The sequence below is a fragment of the Pleuronectes platessa genome, chromosome 10, assembly GCF_947347685.1.
Source record: "Pleuronectes platessa chromosome 10, fPlePla1.1, whole genome shotgun sequence".
In the NCBI taxonomy this organism is placed as follows: Eukaryota; Metazoa; Chordata; class Actinopteri; order Pleuronectiformes; family Pleuronectidae; genus Pleuronectes; species Pleuronectes platessa.
In genome coordinates, this window is record NC_070635.1 from 17,680,497 (window position 1) to 17,701,394 (window position 20,898).

Genomic DNA, 20,898 nt, shown 5'->3' on the forward strand with positions numbered 1-20,898 from the left:
GGATGCATATTTGGTCATTTATATCATATAAAATATGTCATCTATATCGTTTAAAATCATTTTTCAGTGTGTTTCCTGTCGCGATACGCTCGCGTCAAGCGGAAAAAATAGACTCGACGCCGAAACGATCGCTTCACGGCGCTAGGCAGCCGCGGCACAACGCTATGCTTCAGCCTCCGGTGTGTTCAGCGCTGTGGTTTAACATGGGAGTGGATGGGAGCCAGAGGATTGGCGCTGCGCTTACGCCTCGCTTCGGCGTCGCATGCGTTAAATGCGTTTTTAAAAAAAACGAATTAATCCTGTAATTTAATCATAACGCGTTAACGCGTTATTTTTCACAGCTCTCTGTGGTGTCCCTGAAAGCCACTCTGCTCTGATAACTCCAGCAGAAGCATCTCGTCATCACCTTGCCCAGTGACTTCCTAAACTGTGAGCCAATGCAGTGATCTCAGCAAAGCACATGGAAGAGTTGATGGTTTTCGAAGCATCACAGTCGTTCATCATATCAAAGAGCTGCAGTGTCTTAAGGAAAACGATGACATTGTAAGGGACCCAGCACACCACAAACACACACACTATGATGAATATCAGCTTCACAGCTTTGTGTAACGAGTGCAGACAGGTGTGTGGATCCAATCGCACGACTCGGAGACACAAGAAGGTGCAATTAACCAGCTTTACTGTAGAATATTGGTACACGTCACGGCAGTCCAAACACGGGTACAATAATTCCACAGGAGACAGGCAGCGGCAGAGTTCGTAATCGTTCCAGTCCAAGGTCGGTACACGGGAGGGCAGTTGATCACAGGGCAGGGTATCCGGCAGGGAAAAGGCAGAGACGTAAACCGTTAAGCAGGCAGGGATCGGTAACAGGAAGGCTATCAGGAGGAATTGCTGGAACGCTAGGAACATTGAGAAACAAAGACGAACTGGCAACGCCACACAGGAACGCACAGACTAAATACACCGGGTGATGAGGACCAGGTGCAAACAATCAGGGAGGAGCTGACAATCACCCAGGTGGAACACACACACACGAGGGAGGGAGTGAGGAGTCTGAAACGAGAGGAGAGGTGAGTAAACAATAACACATAACAAGAATAAGTCATAAATCTCCAGCCAACTTAACTTAATAAACTGGGCTGGCCATAACAGTACCCCCCCTCCTAGGGACGGCACTGGACGTCCCAGGCTCGTCAGGATGTAGACGGTGGAAGTCTAGAATGAGGTCCGGGTCAACAATGTTCTTTGTAGACACCCATTTCCTCTCTTCAGGGCCGTACCCCTTCCAGTCTACCAAGTATTGGCGACCGCGACCGCGGCGGCGAACAGCCAAGAGGCGTTTGACTGTGTACACCGGCCCTCCATCGATGATCCTGGGAGGAGGAGGAGGCTTGGTGGGAGGAACCAACGGGCTCTCCAATGCAGGCTTGATCCGGGACACGTGAAAAGTGGGATGCACCCTCATAGAACTGGGCAGCTGGAGTCGCACTGCAGAGGGGTTGATAATCCTGGAGATGGGGAACGGACCAATAAACCGAGGAGCCAACTTGCGGGACTCCACACGTAGGGGAATGTCACGAGTAGACAGCCAGACTCTATTGCCTGTCTTGTACGTGGGTGCATGGGTCCGTCGTCGGTCCGCCGCCCCCTTTGTACGGACGGAGCTTCTTAGAAGGACCTCCCGGACCCCACTCCAGATCCTACGGCACCGATGGACGAACCTCTGGGCAGAGGGAACATTGACCTCCTCCTCTAAGTCGGGGAACAGTGGAGGTTGGTAGCCATAGGCACACTGAAATGGAGACAGGCCGGTAGATGCACTGGGTAATGTGTTGTGTGCATACTCCACCCAGATGATATGATTGCTCCAGGTGGCCGGGTTTTGAGAGACCAGGCATCGTAGTCCGGTCTCCAACTCCTGGTTCATCCGCTCCGCTTGACCGTTTGACTGGGGATGGTATCCGGAGGAGAGACTGACTGTGGCACCGAGGAGGGAACAGAACGCCCTCCAGAACTGAGAAACAAACTGAGGACCCCGGTCTGACACCACATCCTTCGGAAATCCATGAATGCGAAAAACATGCAACAGAACAGCCTCTGCAGTCTCTTTGGCTGAAGGCAGCTTGGGCAAGGGAATAAAATGAACCATCTTTGAGAATCTATCAACAACTGTTAAAATAGTGGTGTTACCTTTCGAAGGAGGCAACCCGGTAACGAAGTCCAGAGAGATGTCAGACCAGGGGCGATGGGGCACAGGAAGTGGCTGCAGGAGACCAGAGGGTGGCCGTCGCGAACTCTTGTTCCGAGCACAAACAGGACAGGCCATCACATATTCCCTGACCTCTCTCTCCATGGATGGCCACCAGAAGCGTTGTTTGACCACAAAGAGAGTCCGCCGTATCCCAGGGTGACAAGAAACCCGAGAGGTATGGGCCCAATGGATGACCTGGGAACGAAGTAGAATCGACACAAACAACCGGTTCGGGGGACATCCGTCCGGCACCTGACCATTAACATTTGCCTGTCTGACCCTCTGTTCAATATCCCAGGTAACGGCCCCTATCACACAGGATGGAGGCAAGATAGTAGAGGGAGATCTCGGGGCAGAACCAGGGTCAAACAAACGAGACAGTGCATCTGCTTTTGTATTCTTTGAACCAGGACGATAGGACAGTGAAAAATTAAAGCGATTAAAAAATAAGGCCCACCTGGCCTGTCTGGAATTTAGTCGTTTGGCGGATCGGATGTACTCGAGATTCTTATGATCAGTCAAAACCAGGAACGGCTGTTCTGCCCCCTCCAACCAATGACGCCATTCTTCCAGAGCCACTTTAATAGCTAGTAACTCCCTATTCCCAACATCATAATTTCGCTCAGCGGGCGAAAGTTTCCGAGACAGAAAAGCGCAGGGATGGAGTTTCTTGTCCACTTCTGACCTTTGCGAGAGTATGGCCCCGACTCCTACGTCTGAGGCATCAACCTCCACGACGAACTGAAGATTAAGGTCCGGGAGCGTGAGGATTGGGGCAGTAGTAAATCTCTCCTTTAATCTTTGAAAGGCTCTCTCAGCCGGTAGTGACCACTGAAACCTTATGTTCGAGGAGGTCAGTTTATGCAATGGAGATGAAATAGTGCTAAAGTTCCTAATGAAACGTCTGTAAAAATTTGCAAACCCCAGAAAGCGTTGGAGATGTTTGCGAGAAGTGGGAGTAGCCCACTCTGTCACTGCGCTCACCTTCGCCGGATCCATCTGGATGTTGTCTTGAGAGACGATGAACCCTAGGAAGGCGACAGAGGACACGTGAAATTCGCATTTCTCTGCTTTAACAAAAAGTTGGTGGGTGAGAAGGCGCTGAAGAACCTGGTGAACATGCTGGACATGAGTCTCCTCATCTGGGGAGAAGATGAGGATATCGTCTAAATAAACAAAGACATATTGGTTCAACATATCCCGAAGTACGTCGTTAACTAATGCCTGGAAAACCGCTGGTGCATTACATAACCCAAATGGCATTACCAGGTACTCATAGTGACCACTTGGGGTATTAAAGGCTGTCTTCCACTCATCCCCCTCTCTTATCCTCACCAAGTGATAGGCGTTCCTCAGGTCCAGCTTGGTGAAGACCTTAGCATTCCTCAAAAGCTCAAACGCAGAGGAGATGAGGGGCAGAGGATATCGATTCTTGATGGTAATCCCATTTAATCCCCGATAATCAATACATGGACGGAGCGTCTTATCCTTCTTGGCCACAAAGAAGAACCCAGCTCCAGCAGGAGATGAAGATGGCCGAATGAGTCCTGACGCCAGGGAGGAGTCAATATATTCCGTCATAGTTTTTACCTCCGGTGAAGATAAGGAATAGAGGCGCCCCCTAGGGGGTGAAGTACCTGGTAGCAGGTTAATGGCGCAGTCATAAGGTCGATGAGGTGGTAAAGAGGTAGCCCGTGTCTTGTTGAAGACCTCCTTGAGATCTAGATAACATGGGGGAACTCGGGAGAGATCTGGGAAATCAGCGTCCGATGAAATCGTGCGGGGAGAGTTGACCGCAGATCGAGACGCAGGAAGTTCTAGATACTTGGGAGAAGAAACATCAGAAGAGTGGAATATCTTGGATATAGACACAGCCCGAATGCAGGTTACAGAACAGTTTCTGTCCCAATTTGTTATTTCCCCTGTGACCCAGTTCATGTGGGGGTTGTGTTTAGAGAGCCATGGAAAACCCAAAATGAGAGGGTGTGATGGAGAGTCAAAAAGAAAAAAGCTCAAAACTTCAGAATGTTCCCCGGAAATAATCATCTGAATTGGATCAGTGCGGTGCGTTATTTTACATAATAAACGTCCATCTAGGGCGTGAGCCTCCAATTGCTTTGGCAGAGGAATTAATTTTAAATTTAATTTCTTCGCTAACCTCCAGTCCATAAAATTCTCATCAGCCCCAGAGTCAACCAAGAAAGGATAACTGACAGTCTGAGAAGGTGTGATGAGCTTGGCTTGCATGACAGGTCGAACAGAAGACACAGTAGTGTGACTCACCAGTGTATATCTTGCCGTTGCCTGGTCCTTCACTGGACAGTTTGAGAGGTAGTGACCCTTCTGCCCACAATAAATGCATCTACCCTCACGGAGTCGACGCTGACGCTCCTCTGGACTGAGCTTTGTGCGTCCCAGCTGCATTGGCTCCTCCGCTCCAGCATAAGGCGCTGTTGTGCCGGCCATAGGTGTGAACCGCGCCGGAGCTTGCCAGGACTGCTGAGCGGAAGTCGACTGCCCCCTCTGGACAGGAGCAGAATACTCCGGTCTGGATCTCCCACGGTCCTGGAGACGTCTATCGATCTTGACCACCAAAGCAATGAGCGAGTCCACATCTCCTGGCAACTCACAGTTGATGAGTTGATCTTTAATGGGCTCTGCTAACCCATATAAGAACGCATCGAACAAGGACTCCTGATTCCACCCGCTATCGGCTGCCAATGTGCGGAATTCAATGGCGTAATCCGAGACACGCCGATTGCCCTGGCGAAATCCCATCAGTGCTCTCGCCGCCTCTCGACCGGGATTAGTGGAGTTGAAGATCTTGCTTAGAGTTTCTGTAAACAGCTGAACCGAGGAGCAGATGTGTGAGTTTCTTGACCATTCAGCTGTCGCCCATCTCTCTGCTCTGCCAGAGAGGTACGAAATCACGTACGCCACCTTGGAACGTTCCGTCTGGAAAGCTGGCGCATTCAACTCGAAATGGAGCCCACACTGAACCAGAAATGACCGACAGTCGCCAGAGTCCCCGGAAAATCTTTCGGGACGTGAGAGACGTGGCGGGACAGCAGGCGGGGAAGCAGCGGGAAGTGGAGCTGGAGCTGGAGCTGGGACCGGAGCTGGAACAGCACTCGGAGTGATGAAGGTGTCCAGACGATCCATGAGCCTTTGGACCTGAGTAGTCAAGAAACTAACCTGGCCGTGAATGCTCTCCTGGCGCTCCGACATCCCCTGCATCTCGAGGTGAACTGCATTAAATTGTTCCTCCGTCTGCTGCAGTAATGGTGCCGGCAGGACAGTGCGCCCGGAACCGGAGTCGGCTGAATCCATCTTATTGGCCAGTTCGTACTGTAACGAGTGCAGACAGGTGTGTGGATCCAATCGCACGACTCGGAGACACAAGAAGGTGCAATTAACCAGCTTTACTGTAGAATATTGGTACACGTCACGGCAGTCCAAACACGGGTACAATAATTCCACAGGAGACAGGCAGCGGCAGAGTTCGTAATCGTTCCAGTCCAAGGTCGGTACACGGGAGGGCAGTTGATCACAGGGCAGGGTATCCGGCAGGGAAAAGGCAGAGACGTAAACCGTTAAGCAGGCAGGGATCGGTAACAGGAAGGCTATCAGGAGGAATTGCTGGAACGCTAGGAACATTGAGAAACAAAGACGAACTGGCAACGCCACACAGGAACGCACAGACTAAATACACCGGGTGATGAGGACCAGGTGCAAACAATCAGGGAGGAGCTGACAATCACCCAGGTGGAACACACACACACGAGGGAGGGAGTGAGGAGTCTGAAACGAGAGGAGAGGTGAGTAAACAATAACACATAACAAGAATAAGTCATAAATCTCCAGCCAACTTAACTTAATAAACTGGGCTGGCCATAACACTTTGCCCTTTTGTGAGTTCCTGGACGTGGACAGCACCACAAGAATTTTCACGTAGCAGAAAATCATAATGGGGAGACAGACGAAAAGGCCCACTGTGTTTTCACTGAAGTTTCGTTGCATCTTCCAGAACTGCAGCATGTCATCGGGGTACAGGGGCTCGCAACGTGGGTTCTCTGCCTCTATCTCCAAGGAGGCAAATATCCATGCTCATCAAGGTCACGAACAGATTGCCGCTGTAGAACCCCAGCTGTTCAGAGCAGCAGAGGAAGAGACAAAATGAGAACAGGATGCAACATGAGGGCGACTCTGGCAAGCTTCACAGGCCACGGTGCAGCTGACATACAACAGTAGCTGTTTCTCACCTCACCTAAAGAGAGCAGCCATAACCACAGAGGATAAAGTACATGACGTCTTGGTTATTGGCAGAATATTTCCCCATCATAAAAAAAAAAACACAACTTGTGTTCCCAGCATTACATACACTACAGGTACTTGCACAAGCTGGCTGAAATGTATCAATTTAGTACTTTGCAATAATACAGGTTATTAGCATTAATCCGATCAGAGTTGATTAAAAAAAGCAAACTCCGTCCTTGTATGATGTCATATCAGGAGCAGTGTCTTTCTAACCACGGACAAAAAGTCCCAGTGTGAATGTATATTAAGTGTTACATCATCTGTTCCTCTTTATGAAATCAGCTTCAAAACTACTCAAAGTGTGTTCACCTGATAGACTCCTGTCATCAGCCTGCACGACGCCAGGTTCTGGGGGTCGTGGGCCCACAGGGGCAGAGATACAGCCAGCATGAGGTCAGACTAATACTATGGGTGATGCATATGGACTACAGCTCTCCCTAATGACCCGGGACTCCAACAGTTGATTAATGTGAGCCTTCACTTCTTCGTACTTTGAGGGAGGGATACGCCGGTACCTCTGACGGACAGGAACCTTATCGAGCAGAGGTATGTCATGTGTTGTGCAATAGTGCTTAAAAAGTGTTACCATAGAATGGTGTGCCTTTAGGCACTCAATAAATTTGGCTATCAAAACATTAATATTTAGAATATTAATATTAAATCATAACTTTAATTGGTTAAAGTTGTTTCGCGGGGCACCACCCTTCAATGAAGGGAAAAGATTTGTTGATTAAGATCAGTCTCATTTAGATCTAGTTCAATTAGAAATCTCAATATTTTACCATTAAAGATGATATAATGAACAATGAAGGTTATGGAGTTCTTAACAGTGTAACGGTTGGCAAAATTCACCTATGCAACATTAATGACAGAACATTTGTGAAAGAAGAGCATTTATTACAACTTGTCCACCTCTGTCTTTTCTCGCGAACGTGGTAAATATTGTTGTTGTTGATGTGCTCTGTTACACATGGCCTCTATTGCACTCCTGTCCATCACGGGAGAGGGAACCCTCACTTGTGACTCTCTTTGAGGTTGCTACAATTTTAACAGGGGTTTCTTTGGTCGTTTTTCAGGTCAAGGGCAGAGGCTGGAGCACCTAGCAAAGGGTAATTGGGATTTGTGAATATAGCCGATACAAATTAAATGAATTCATTGATTTAATTTCCAATATAAACTACAATGCAAAAGTTATTTGGTTATTGCTCAGAAAGGGATGGAGATGTCATGAAGTAAACTTTTAATAATCTCATTTGCAAAACAAAACAACACAATTTAACTATCAATGCAAGCAATTGGGCATTAAGCAGAATTTAATGCAAAAAACATGACTAAAATTAACTGATAAAAAAAAGAGTATGTACTCATGGATTAAAACACTTCTATAATATAATACTGAAAATAATATGTAAAATTACAAGTTTTCTTACTCATCGACACTTTCAGATCTATAACAAGCCACAACCTTTTTTTTATTACATGCAAAACAACCCACTGTTAGTTTCAACTTTTAGTCATCGTTAAACAGTTGAATAAAAAAAACACACGTTACAAAAGAGACTTGCTTTTTTACAATTGTCAGCGTTTCATTATGAAAAAAATTTCGCCAATTTGCAGACTTCATAAAAAAGTGTAAAAAGGACCAAAAAAGTGTCCCGAACACATCGGCCACAGAGAAACAAAAATATTGTGGTTAAACGGCATTCTCTGTCAAGTGGTCAAGTTTGGAGTGCAGTTAAATTTTGGACTATATCTGCATAACTGTCTTTAACTGATTTAGCTCTCTACAGAACTCTTTTAAAACTGACTGGCCTGTCAGCTAAAATCTTATTTTCTAAACAATACAATATATAACAGTGCAAACATTTATTTAAAAAAAATGGCATAAAAAAGGTCTACATTCTATATTTACAGGTACAGGCAGCTGTAATAGTTTACACGTTTTTGAATAAAAAAAATCCTGGATAGACAATTGAGGGAGCCTGGATGAAACAAAACAAACTAGTATGGCCAAGCAGTCCCCTTAAATCCCATCAAGCTGACCACATTTTCACAAGCTCATAGATATCAGTCCCCTAACTGTGCCACATCTATGAAATGTTGAAAAATGACCAATCTCACAAGGTTAAAGAAATTACAAATTAAAAATTCTGGATCTGCACCTAAATTTAATCTTACAGCTTACAAACAAACCATCAAAGAAATGGACAGGGGTGAACACATCAGCTCCTTGGAGGTTTATGGTGTCCATAAACTGTATCACATCTGCCCTCCACCTGCTAAATGACAACAGTGTGGGATAAATCCGAGGACCTGGACATGACAGAGCTTTTCCTGAATGTACTATCAGACAAATCTCTGCTGGAGCCAGAACGAATCCCAGGAACCCACTTCCCCAGCAGCTGCAAGGCTCGTTTCATAAATTTCTGTCCAACAAAGGCGTATATGATGGGATTCAGGCAGCAGTGAGTGTAAGCAAGGGTCTCGGTCACTATAATTGACAGCCTTAAATTGTTGTTAAATTTGCATTCGTTCGACAATGTAGGTTTCAAACGCAGAAAGTGCAAGAAACTGCAAATGTTAAATGGGACCCAGAGGAAGAAAAACACAGCCACTAGAGAGATGATCAGCTTCACGGCGCGGTGCCTCCTCGCACTCTTCATCTTTACCAGTGTAGGGATAATCCTTGAGTAGCAAACTACCATCACCAACATGGGAATCACGAGACCCAGTATATTCGTCGCAAAGATGTTGTAAGCTTCCCAGGCATTGTTTTCCTTGTCTTCGGTACAAAGTGAGCAATTACCATAATCTTTGACCTCTGAGAAGATAAAGGCTGGTAGAGAGACACACAGGCTCAGCAGCCAGATGGACGTGCTGAGAACAACGCCTGCCCTCAGCGTGCGATAAGCTGCCACCCTGTGAGCATGCATGATGACCACGTAGCGGTCCAGCGTCATGGCCACCATGAAGAAGACACTGCTGAAGTAGCCTGCGTGGTAGCAGGTTGAGATGAAACGGCACATGAATTCCCCGAAAGGCCAGTGGTTGACCCTGGTGAAGTGAGCGTAGAAAGGCAGCGTGAGCACGAAGACGAGGTCGGACAGAGCCAGGTTGAAAAGGCAGATGTCTGTCAAGGTGGTACTGTTGCGGTGTTTCACCACGACACACACCACTAAACCATTACCTTAGGGGACAGGAAAAAAACATGAAATCAGCCAGAACACGATATATTGTGCTAATATATCAGAGGCCCTAGAGTAATTCTCTCTCTCTCTCTCTCTCTCTCTCTCTCTCTCTCTCTCTCTCTCTCTCTCTCTCTCTCTCTCTCTCTCTCTCTCTCTCTCTCTCTCACACAAACACACACAAACTTACTTTGGTCATTTTTTAGAAAAATATACATAGTCAGCCCGAACCCCTAACCCTTGTATATATATTTCTTGGAGACTTGCCAAGCGTTAACCCTAACCACCACTTCCCTTGAAATAACCACTCAACCATGATCAACCCTTACCATCTCGGACTGATACAAACAAACATCCACAAGATGCGGCTTCAAGTAAAACAATCTCTCATCTAGAAGGCCCTCCATTTTAACTGCCCAGTCGACAAGGCGTCATCAAGATAACTCAATACTCCCTAACCCTCTGTCATTTTAGAGCCCTCACCGATTTATACAAACACACAGGACACTAGGTGTGTTGATGGCAGTCGTAGACTGTGTCCATTAGTCAGTGTCTGTCAATACTGTCCTTAACATTCATATCGGTCTCACTTCTGTTCTGATTTGATGGTTCCCTGACACTGTTGAACATTGTCTCTTGGTTTCTTTATCTGACTTTCAACGGGTTCAACTATTCAAGAGCTGTACATGGTCGGATTTATAACCGTTGCGTACGCACAAAACGGGGCCTGAAACGTGCGTACGCCATTGCTCTCGCCAAAGTTGAGATTTATAAAAACGAAGTTGACGGGATATTGTGCGTATTTCTAAGCAAACTCTGACCCATGCGTACGAACGTTTTGGAGACGGGAAAGTGGCGATGCAGACGTGAGGTGGTGAACTGAAGCCAGATTATTGATCCAATTCATCATTTACATTAAAACCAACAGCTTAGTTTTGCTCGCGGAGTTACGGAGCCGAGTCATTAATAGTTTTGAATCATATCTTATAACACTGTGCGTGTCTCATCGATTCACTGCAGTGAACGTGACTGTGCCATCAGGCGCAAGGAGCGCACGGAGTGACCCAGCGCACAGATCGCACAGGAGATCACTTATAAGAAGTGAAGACATTTTCCAAATAATATCCCAGAGGAGGTGAGGATCCAATGATGTGAGGGAATCTGTCCGATGCTCTACATAACTAAATACTGCCGTGACAGTGGTGCGGGGATCTGCGTGATGTGTGACTGCGAATGGAAGGACGAGGAGGAAGCGAGGGTTCAGCGATTTCTGTTCTCACACATTGTGTTATCCACAGCAGCGGCAGAGTGTCACTGTATTTTCTTTATTAGTGACATAACTGGTTAGGGTTATGTCCCATAAAGTCGCTCTTCACCTCCACCTCACGAAACAAACACCTCGATGTCAGTGTCAGAATGTTTCACTTCCTCTTCCCATCGTTGGATGCCGTGCCTCCGTCAGGACTCAGGTGGAAACCCATTGGTCAGGAGCATCATTTAATTGCGTTCAGGTGTGCGTGCGCACGGTTTTATAAATCGGAATCAGCTTTGGCGTACGCCATTTCCGGCTTTTGTGCGTACGCACACTTTTAGTAGGAATCCTACGCAATCCTTTATAAATCCGACCCCTGGCCTTTCTTTTGTTTCTGGTCTAAGGCACCAACTTTCAGTCACCTAAAATCCTGTCCTATGGTCTCCATCCAAACAGGTTCACTACCCATCTTCACCCCAACAGGGTGGGTCTATGATTTAGCAACAGCCATTCACACCTTTACTCAATCCACCAGTTTGCGGGGGGCTCATTGGGCTGCGTGTTTAACATAACAACTCAGATTAGGTAAGGACCCACAGAGTTTACCTGTAACCTAAAACCTCCAACCAGCCAGTTGGATCTAGAGAAATCTTTTGGATGAGAGATGAAACATCGTCACAAACAGGTGTATTTGCCTTTGTGCACATGTACAACTCTTGAAGAAACCATGATTTGTATGAGCGAGAAACTTCAAAGATATGTTACAGCTTCCCGATCCACCCTTTAAACTCCACACACACACATGCACACACGCAAACACACACACGCACACAAGCACAAACATATACATACCTAGAAATCCCACAATGAAAACCAAACTGTACAGTGTGGGCAGAAACACACTCCCAAATTCCTTTAAGTCCAATGCCATGCAATGAAAAGAGCTCGGGGCGTTGTCCTCGGTGTTGTCGTAGTAGCCGGAATAGTCATAGTCTGTGGTGGCAGTGGTTCCATTATGCAGTATTTCAGTATCTGCAGAGATAGAATTGTCATTTGGATCTTGCAACTTATTGTACTTGTAACTTCAGTAAGAGAGAATTAAATAGACAAAATTCAAAGGGTCAAGTTGCCTCTAAACAAAAATTCTGTTAACAGCTTTAAATGCCTCGTTCAGTTTATCTTTTCAATAAAAAAATTACAGTAACTCTACTCTACGACCAACTGTTTTGGCGTAAAGGCAGACATTTTAGAATTGGCAAACGAAAGTAAAACCAAATAAATAAAATCAATTTGACTATACCTATCTGCAATAAAACCCAAACTATATGCGTGGAGTTTTGCTTCTGCGAGTGACAAAGTGTGTTGTTTTGGAATTTGGGTGAATCCGCCCTTCAACGTCAATTGATAATGATATCACGCCACCTGCTGGTGTTTATAAGTAACTTTCTCCCCCTGTTGGAAATTCTGGTCACGCCTACACGTCAGTCTTCAAGGGGGAGATAAAATAGAGGAAGAACTTAAATTAATTTTTCTAAAAATGTTATTGAACTTAAAAACACCAATTCAAGACGAATCTATACTTTGAAAATTAACAATTCCTAATGATTAAACAAATATTTGTATTCAATTTTGTCTGCTTGGCTCGTGATAATTTTTTTAAGTTTCACATGACATATAAACTACAATGTTTTTTGAAATTCTGATTATAAATCTAGACAACTTTCTTATAAAGAGCAATGTTTATATAACATTATCAAAATTGTCTTTTTCTTAATCTCAGGACGTAAAACATTGTTTGGTAAAAATCCAAATGCAAATTACAGATTCAATAGGGCCTCTCACCATTCGGTGCTCGGGCCCTAATGAAATAACAATGCAAACTGTATTTCTAAGTTGAAATAAATATAGATGATGGATATCAAAATGTGTATATATGATGGATATAAAAGTTAAAGAAAAGTGTTAACCCTCAAACATCGTCACATATTCAACAACAACATAGAGCTATAGATATTCTGTAGTTTGTAAATCTGTTCAAATGCAATCACCTGTCATGGTGGGATTTCAGTGATGCCTTTCCCCGTCAGGTAATCAGTGGCTGCACCTCACGGCTCCTTTTTTCCCTCTTTGTCTATAATGTTTAGGAAACAAATTGATCCAATTCACAACCATGAACCAACTTCAACAGTCTGCTATGAACAGTGACACAGAAAGAAAATATGCAGATGTTGTTTCCTGTACTGCCCTGAGTGTGAATTTGAGATCCTTATCAATAGCCCACGTGTTCACACTATTTCAAAATGTTCACAGCTAAAACTAATACAAAGGTTAGGTCCCAGCATTACTTACTACTGTCACACTGGTTGATATACACATAAAGTGAGAGATAGTATTGAGTTAAAAGGTATTTTCTCCTCATTTATGATACATCACAGCTCAGTATATGTAAAATGTAAGTATCCTAATCATTTCCCTGACAAATATAATATAACATAATATAAATAATTGTTAAAATGTTTAACCCTGACCAACTTAACATTCCTTTTGATAGAATGAAATAAACACACAGATAAATAATAAAAGGCAACAACCCTTCCTTCTTTGCACGTTGATTAAATCAATGACAAATCAGAAGAACATTCAAATAACTGCCCTGTAAATTAAATTGTACCTATTGACATTAACAAGCAGAGTGCACATCATCGGTGAGGGTTTCATCTCGTCCTTCAACTGACTAAAATGTCTCAATATCCGTCAGAGATTTCAATTGATGTAAAAACACTATTGCCAACAAAACTCAGTATAGTTTCAAAAGGTAGTTGGAAACAGTGTGAAGGTATTAGGGTACAACCTCCACATACACTATGCTGTTTTAAAGACATCCTCGTTTGTTTCTTGTCTTCTTTAAAAAACATGTTCACTGTATTATCTATATTAATACAAAAACACATGCAAATAAAAGACACAATTTAAAGATCCATGATGAACCTGGCTGTAGTTCAATGCTTTGGGAAGTTATTTAAGTCTGCTACTCATCACTGGTGATGATGTGGTGAATTTGCCACACATTTCAGTATTTCCATGTATTGTGACTTTTTGCAGCACATATGTCAGCGAATTGATGGTGTTGTTGTCTTAATGTGTACGTGTTTTTCCTACTTGCATGTGTTTTCTTGATTTGCAGTGAGTTGAGCTCTCTCGGCCACCGTACTATGTTGTTGTTCTTTTATTATAATTTTCACTATATTCTCTTTTTTTTGTATGTTAATGCTGCTCATCTCTGGTGGCTGCCCAATAGCAAACCTCATGATGGCTCCCAACATATTCTATGTGTCATCAGTAAAATCTTAAGACTGGTCTGTGAGTGACATCTAGCGGTGGAGAACGACAGCTCGGTTGTGCAGGGAGGGGAGGCGATGAGTTGTGTCTTTACTTCTGCGTTGTGAATGCTTTTCAAGACACACTTCGAATAAATGTCTTTCCAAATGTTTGTATCGTCCGTCCAGCAACAGCTGAACAGATAACTGGAATCTTCAGACTATTTTCTCAACACTGACCCCCTCATCATCTGCAGTTGTGGAAACAAAACTCAATGAACATATACATTAATCATCACAAAAACACTAAATAAAATAATTAGCATAAATAGAAATAAATAAAATACACTTTACATAAACGAAACAATCTAGGCCTAACATACGTGTTGGACATTGAGAACATAATACAACAAGACATATATACAAACACATAGTTGTGGAAACAAAACAGTGTCTGTATGAAGTTGCTGCAGGCTCATCGCCTGTTCAATATAAATAGCGTTACTAAGCTTACAGCTAACAAAAACAATGTTCACCAAGCATGCTAACAGTACCTACACGGGCAACACCGTTACGTAACAGACACACCTCTTCATCACATGCAAGTTTACACAAATACAATAATTGGCAACACAACAAACTAACATGAAATCATTACAACATTATTTAACATGCACTGACTTCTGATGTTATTTACAACCTAAACCTAACAAAAGTCAGAAGAGGGACGAAAGTGGTACTGTCGTGAACATTTATCATGAGATTTGAAATAATGACTTTCTCAGATCGGAGTTGCATTAGAGTTTTATTTATTAGCTCTGCAGAGGGTTACACAGCCAGCAACATGGCTCAAAGTGCAGTCACGAGAAGTTAAAATACAATGTGATAAACCGGAAACAAAACATAACGCAGACAGGGCCGTCTGCTGTCTGGTATCACTGTTACAAAAAAGAGGAATCAAATCCAGCACACAGCTGCACAAAGAAAGCTCAACAGGAGGGGGAAGACATTGATTTTGTTTCAGTAGTAAGACATTGATCAGGGACATTTTCCATTACAGTACCTTCCCGAAGCTAGTCCAAGGCAAAGAACAAGCCCCCCCCCCCCTCTCATTGTCAAAGCAAAATTCCAACTCCACCTCCGCCAGTCCTCCCAGATATAGCGCAGCAACAAAATACCACCTGGCATGTGTCATCAGTCAAATAGACTGGTCTCTGAGTGACATCTAGCGGTCGAGAACGACAGCTCAGTTGTGCAGGGAGGGGAGGCGATGCATGGGCCTTATAGCACAAAGCATGCCGGGAGTGGGGTTTGAACTCTCACCGTGGAATCTACATAAAATGCATATGAGCTTTGTCTGATTCCAACGTGCAACAGCAACAAAAACACCTCCATGCTACTACTGCCACCACCACTCCTGTGAAAACAGCAATAATACCTTGTTATACATTGTATTTGTGTTTATGTTTTCAATGTGATGGATCCTACTTGAGTTGTGTATTAACTCTTGTCTCTGTGTTTATAGAGTTTTTAATATACAGTATCTGTTTGTGTGTTTATAGACAGTATCTATAGACATTATACACAGTACTTCTGTGTGTTTATTAGACAGTATCTATATATGTGTGTGTGGCGGTGTGGTGTCCCCCCCCCCCCGGTTGGGACGTCGCTCTCCAGCTGGCGCTCGGTGAATTCCCGGTGAGGATGATCGACTTGAGAGCTGCTGAGGAAGGCGGGCGGCGGAGAGCTGCGTCAAGCTGGAGACTCCGCAGCTGAAGGACACAGGAAACCCAGCGGCATCGCCTTCAGAATAAATAATGAGTTGAACCTCAACGCCTCTCGGGAGCGCGTGAGTAAGCATGTGAGGCTGAATTTCAGCCTCACACACTAAATCGATACACATGTGTATCATGACCAGACAAACAAAAAAGTCTATAGGTGCAATTTGAAAAACGCAATAGGAAGACTGCTATTTTCCATGTTAACTTGATACATCTGGTAATGAGCATTTAACAGGATCAACTCTGTATTTGATCTTTTTTTCACAAATATACATTTTAAATAGATTTAATGTAATGTATACATTTTATGTTAATTTTATTTTTAGTTTCTTAGTTTGGAATTCTATAAAAAAAAACTATGAAGGAGTGTCACAACTATTTTGTCAAATAAAGTAAGTAATAATAATAAAAGTACAAAGTAACTTCAGTTAAACAATTATACACTACAAGTATCTGAATAAAAAATATATCTGATGCCATTATTTTGTGTGGTTTATGAAATACAGTCAGAATCCTCCAGATGGTGCTGGCGAAAGAGGCGAATCTTGTTTAACTTCCGTCCCCCAGAGGAAGTAGCTGTCGCTCGCCTGTGACGCAACACTCGCGCGACGTTCAATTCTACCAAGTGACTACAACTAGAGAGCAAACCCCTTCGTTGATAAGAAAGTGCGTCGTTCGGTTTAAAAAAGTCGTATCGCAGTCTGAAGAGCGATACGACAACAGTGGAAGCAGGAGCACGGGAGCGAATGTTGAGATAGGAGTATAGATAAAGGCTAGATCCCTCACGGCGGAGTCTAGAACGTCATCAAAGCGGCCATCTTGCCACAGGCAAACTTTCTGGCAGTATCTGTTGTACCTGAGGTAAGGTCAGTGATCTGCACAAACCCTAATACTCTTATCTCGCTGAAATCTTTACGTATTTACAATTGGTTTGGTTTATTTCAAACGTTATTAACGTGGTCTTAATGATGGATGCTTGAACATGTTGAAATCGCAGCTTTTCTCTTCGAAAAACGACTTAATCCTGCAGCTTAGTTGTGTATCACGACTAGGCTACTACCCAGTAGTTTTACATCAATGGGAGTGGCAGAATTGTTCTTTCTTTTCAATATAACTTAAGTTGTACATGATTTAACTGAAGTTGCACATGATTTCCAATCGGGTTGGTTTGTTAAAAACATCTTACATTATGTTTTCTACAGGAAATTGCTGACTTTATTGCCAGTGAAGATGCCAGACTTTTGTGCAGCCTACGGATGCTCCCATCACCGTTGTCTCGAAACGAGAACCCGTGGGATCACCTTTCACCTGTAGGATGTTACAATATTATTATTTATTTTTAGGATAATCGTTAGTTACTCAGTGGAAGTATGTACAGGAACAGCGGGGCTACGACATAATAGTATTGCTAGATTGTTGTTGACACAAGGCTTTTTAGAATACGTTTGTTTACACAATCACTGAATGTTTCTTTAGAAATCTTTTTATTGTTTTCAGTGTGGTTATCTTATTCTTACAAGTACATACATGGTGCATGCATGCATGCATACATACATACATACAATTACCCGAAAAATATGATAATTTAGGTGTGTATTTGTGTCCTTACCCTTAATGTAAATAGAAATACGGATTGAAAATGTTGACAATAATTTATATATCTGGGTACATTTCTCACTTTTTTAAGGTTTCCCAAAACTGGAGAGAGGAGGAGGATGTGGGAGGCTGCCCTAAGAAGGGACTGTTTTGCTGCCTCTGACAGGACACTGCTCTGCAGTGAGCACTTCAGGAGAGAGGACTTTGACAGGACGGGGCAGACTGTCCGGCTTAAAGATGGTGTTGTGCCAACCATTTTCAACTTTCCAGCTCATCTTCAAAGGGTATGTGTACCATTGACCAACAGTAATTTAAGGTGTATAACATTGATGTATCAATATAAATATGTGATTAAATGTCACACTTTAATTTTTTGTTTCTGCAAGTTATATAATGTGTTGTTTATTACAGCACATGTTAGACACTCAAAACTTCTTTACTGTTTATTTTAGACGCTAGCAACAAGAAGCATAACCACTTCTAGTAGAGCGGATGACAACCTGCCAATGGACTTGATGCCTGATGTTGTGAGTATTTTCTATGTGGAATGTCACAAACTAATGAGAGCATCATATGGCTTGTTATATTAAATCCTTTATCTTGGTGGTACCCAGAAAGGTCTATGATGGTGTAAGTAGTCTAAGAGCCCAATATTATTTGAGGTGGTACTCTGTGTAAAAAGTTTGAAAACCGCTGGCTATCTCACTTTGTCTGTCACTCATACACTGGAATGAATAAACATGCGTGAACATTGAAACTACACCCAGGGGTAGGCAACCTTTACATTTTTGTCCAGAGCCACAAAACATATTTTTGCCTTATAAGTGGATAAGCCTTTACAATTTCTTAAATGTATGCTGTTGTGTTTTCTGTTGGAGAATTGGAGAACCTAAAAATGTATTCAGGCTCACAGAATTGAAAAGTGAAGATTGAATTGTTGAAAAAGTAAGTTATTAATATCCGTATTACTATTATTTATATATTTGTATATTTTGTCAAAACAACAGGGAGCCACTGGAGAGAGGAGATTGACGCAGGCCACTGACCACTTATATGCATTGCCTGCTTCCCCTAAGGCTATAAAGGCCAAACTTGAAGAAGCCTCAGCGAGATTGAGGAAACTGCAGCGGGAGAAGAGTAATGCCTTGAGGAGAGAAAAGAGGGCCAAGAACAGCATGCAGGCCCTTCTGGAGGAAAGTGGTATGTATTATATATTATTCATACGCTACTATCTTGCTCCAATGTGTTTGCTGTCTGCAAATTTGTCTGTGTTCCAGTTCTCTTGTATTCAGTTCTTAATATATATACTGAAAAGTAATCCGAACCATTTGTATCACAAACTCCTCTCAGTATAACATAAGATTAGCACATATCTTGTCAACTTTAGGAACTTGGTAATCTGTTTCCCATTAAACTTAAACAGGTGATAATACTGAAAGACATTCATTAAGGGGCGTGTCCTGTATTAGCACTTCTTAAAGCAGTTTGAATAAAACTAATTATGTCAGTTAAAGCATTTGATATTAATAAAACCTTCCTCGTCTTAAACAAACTAAATACTGATTTCAAGTTGTTTACAGACCTACAGACACTGTCTTAACTTATTGTACTGTTTTTTAAAGGTGAACTCCGAAGAGCAATGTGCTGACCCAGAGCTGGACAGGATTGGCAGCGACATTGCGGAGGGGGGGGGGGCTGGACCTCAACCTCCAATTTCAACCCATCACTGCCTACAAGACGACAAGAAGGAGACGCTACGGCAGTGTCTCCTCGTGCTGGGGGAGAAGACGCTGCGGAAGATGCTGCCTGATGAGCTCAAGGCCACTTTCCAAGATGCTGAGCTCTTCTAAGACTTCTCATTCAAATCAGTGCTGATCTTGTTTGTTCGACCTTGAAGTTACAATCGGGAAGATTTCGGTGCCGGTTGTTTTGATGATGCCGCTGGTCAGTAATACCACACCAGACACAGAGGGAGCAGTTATGTCGGGAGAACAACAAAAGAGGAGCTGGTGTGCTGTATATATTTGTATCAGACTTAAGTCAAGTTATTTGTTTATTTTTTGTTTTTTTATTTGCCTTTATTTAACCAGGTTGGTCCCGTTGAGATACAATGACCTCTTTTCCAAGGGAAGCCTGGCCAAGACAGCAGCATACAAAAAAATGTCAACAAGTTGAAACTGGTATGCTGGAATCAGTTCTTCATGTATACATACACTGATTTACTCCAGGATGACCGGGTCATGTGGCAGTCAGTCATCTGCTCCAAAACCTATACATCGATCAGATGGTTGCTGTGGACGATCCAATATGCCGCCATTAAAAAAAGTTACGGTAATGGCCCAGTATTTGTTTTGCCAAAGATTTATTTTTTCCGTGAGGGGTGAGGCATTCAACTGTTCAGAGCACCCACAGCAACACATATCAGCACCTGTTGCTACAGGGGTTTACTTTAGCCAAGAAGGTAGCATTTCAATTTACTTGAACCACTGCACTTAAACTTTATGGACTCTATATTCACAGCAGCGGCAGCAGGGTTGTACCCCCGGTGCACTTTACCATGTCTTATTCAGACCACAGTGGACTCTCTGTGCAGCAGGTATAATCGGAGCGGAGAGGCTGTACTGTAGCACTGTTTTGAATTGCGGCCGGTTCAGCTCACCTCCACTTTGCGCTGACCCGCGCTCCTGACGAACCGCAGTGCCTACAGACACTGGCGTGATGCAATGAATAGATTTTGGAATGGACACCTCCAGCTTTCTTTACCCGAGGCAGCCACTGTGTACACACCGCCTTGTTTCCGCACTCCTCTAACAAGCTGCAGAGAAAGCGATGTGCTGAATGAGGGAAGCAGGGGAGCTGCTGTGCTGTGATCCTGAGCCAAAAGGAAAAGCGATTTGTTCTTCGGCGGCATTACTCAGTGTGTTTGTGCTATTAGTTTTTTTTAAGGAGATGATTAAAAACTGTTAAATGGGAATATTTAACCAAACAACCCTCTGTGTTTTCTTCTGCTACAGTCACTCAGTATGACATGGTTTTTTCTAACCATTCAATCTGTATAAAGCAACATGTTGTATAAAGCAAACAAGTAGAGGCACTACTACCTGCATTTTTATTCCAGCATACTTTGTGTGAAATAAAATCACTCTGCACTGTTTCTCTGATCTTGTGGGATGTTATAATTTGAAAGGCTATTTCA

The 20,898-nt window shown here is 43.5% G+C and overlaps 3 protein-coding genes across 6 annotated transcripts; 1 reads left to right on the forward strand and 2 right to left on the reverse strand.

Moving 5' to 3' along the window:
* Positions 1-63: 63 nt before the first annotated feature.
* Positions 64-7,126, reverse strand: LOC128449871 (CX3C chemokine receptor 1-like). The gene is given in 5 exon segments (XM_053433211.1): positions 64-605; positions 6,160-6,353; positions 6,355-6,401; positions 6,881-6,970; positions 7,079-7,126. Coding segments are annotated over 5 exon segments (582 nt in total). The 3' UTR covers positions 64-402.
* A 668-nt stretch (positions 7,127-7,794) lies between these two features.
* LOC128449441 (probable C-C chemokine receptor type 3) lies at positions 7,795-13,385 on the reverse strand. 2 transcript variants are annotated; one of them, XM_053432614.1, is made up of 3 exons: positions 13,057-13,385; positions 11,861-12,040; positions 7,795-9,758 (listed from the first exon to the last, which is right to left on the reverse strand). In XM_053432614.1, the coding sequence occupies exons 1-3, from the start codon at positions 13,061-13,063 to the stop codon at positions 8,851-8,853; spliced, it is 1,095 nt and encodes a 364-aa protein (XP_053288589.1). In that variant the 5' UTR covers positions 13,064-13,385; the 3' UTR covers positions 7,795-8,850. The 2 variants fall into 2 exon arrangements, with proteins under 2 accessions (XP_053288589.1, XP_053288590.1); XM_053432615.1 differs by lacking the exon at positions 13,057-13,385 and adding an exon at positions 12,309-12,502.
* A 3,302-nt stretch (positions 13,386-16,687) lies between these two features.
* On the forward strand, positions 16,688-20,850 carry LOC128449364 (THAP domain-containing protein 6). 3 transcript variants are annotated; one of them, XM_053432484.1, is made up of 6 exons: positions 16,688-16,972; positions 17,309-17,416; positions 17,794-17,986; positions 18,155-18,229; positions 18,710-18,902; positions 19,325-20,850. In XM_053432484.1, exons 2-6 carry the CDS (start codon positions 17,337-17,339, stop codon positions 19,348-19,350), a joined length of 567 nt encoding a protein of 188 aa, XP_053288459.1. In that variant the 5' UTR covers positions 16,688-16,972; positions 17,309-17,336; the 3' UTR covers positions 19,351-20,850. The 3 variants fall into 3 exon arrangements, with proteins under 3 accessions (XP_053288459.1, XP_053288458.1, XP_053288460.1); XM_053432483.1 differs by having other exon boundaries at positions 16,688-16,967; XM_053432485.1 differs by having other exon boundaries at positions 16,688-16,967; positions 18,779-18,902.
* The last annotated feature ends 48 nt before the right edge of the window (positions 20,851-20,898 follow it).

Coding starts and splice junctions, on each gene's coding strand:
- LOC128449364 (XM_053432484.1), top strand. CDS start 17,337: ATGCCAGACTTTTGTGCAGCCTACGGATGCTCCCATCACCGTTGTCTC. Junction 18,230..18,709: donor TGGACTTGATGCCTGATGTT/GTGAGTATTTTC, acceptor TCAAAACAACAG/GGAGCCACTGGAGAGAGGAG. Junction 18,903..19,324: donor GGCCCTTCTGGAGGAAAGTG/GTATGTATTATA, acceptor TGTTTTTTAAAG/GTGAACTCCGAAGAGCAATG.
- LOC128449441 (XM_053432614.1), bottom strand. Junction 9,759..11,860: donor TTTCATTGTGGGATTTCTAG/GTATGTATATGT, acceptor CTGTCCCCTAAG/GTAATGGTTTAGTGGTGTGT.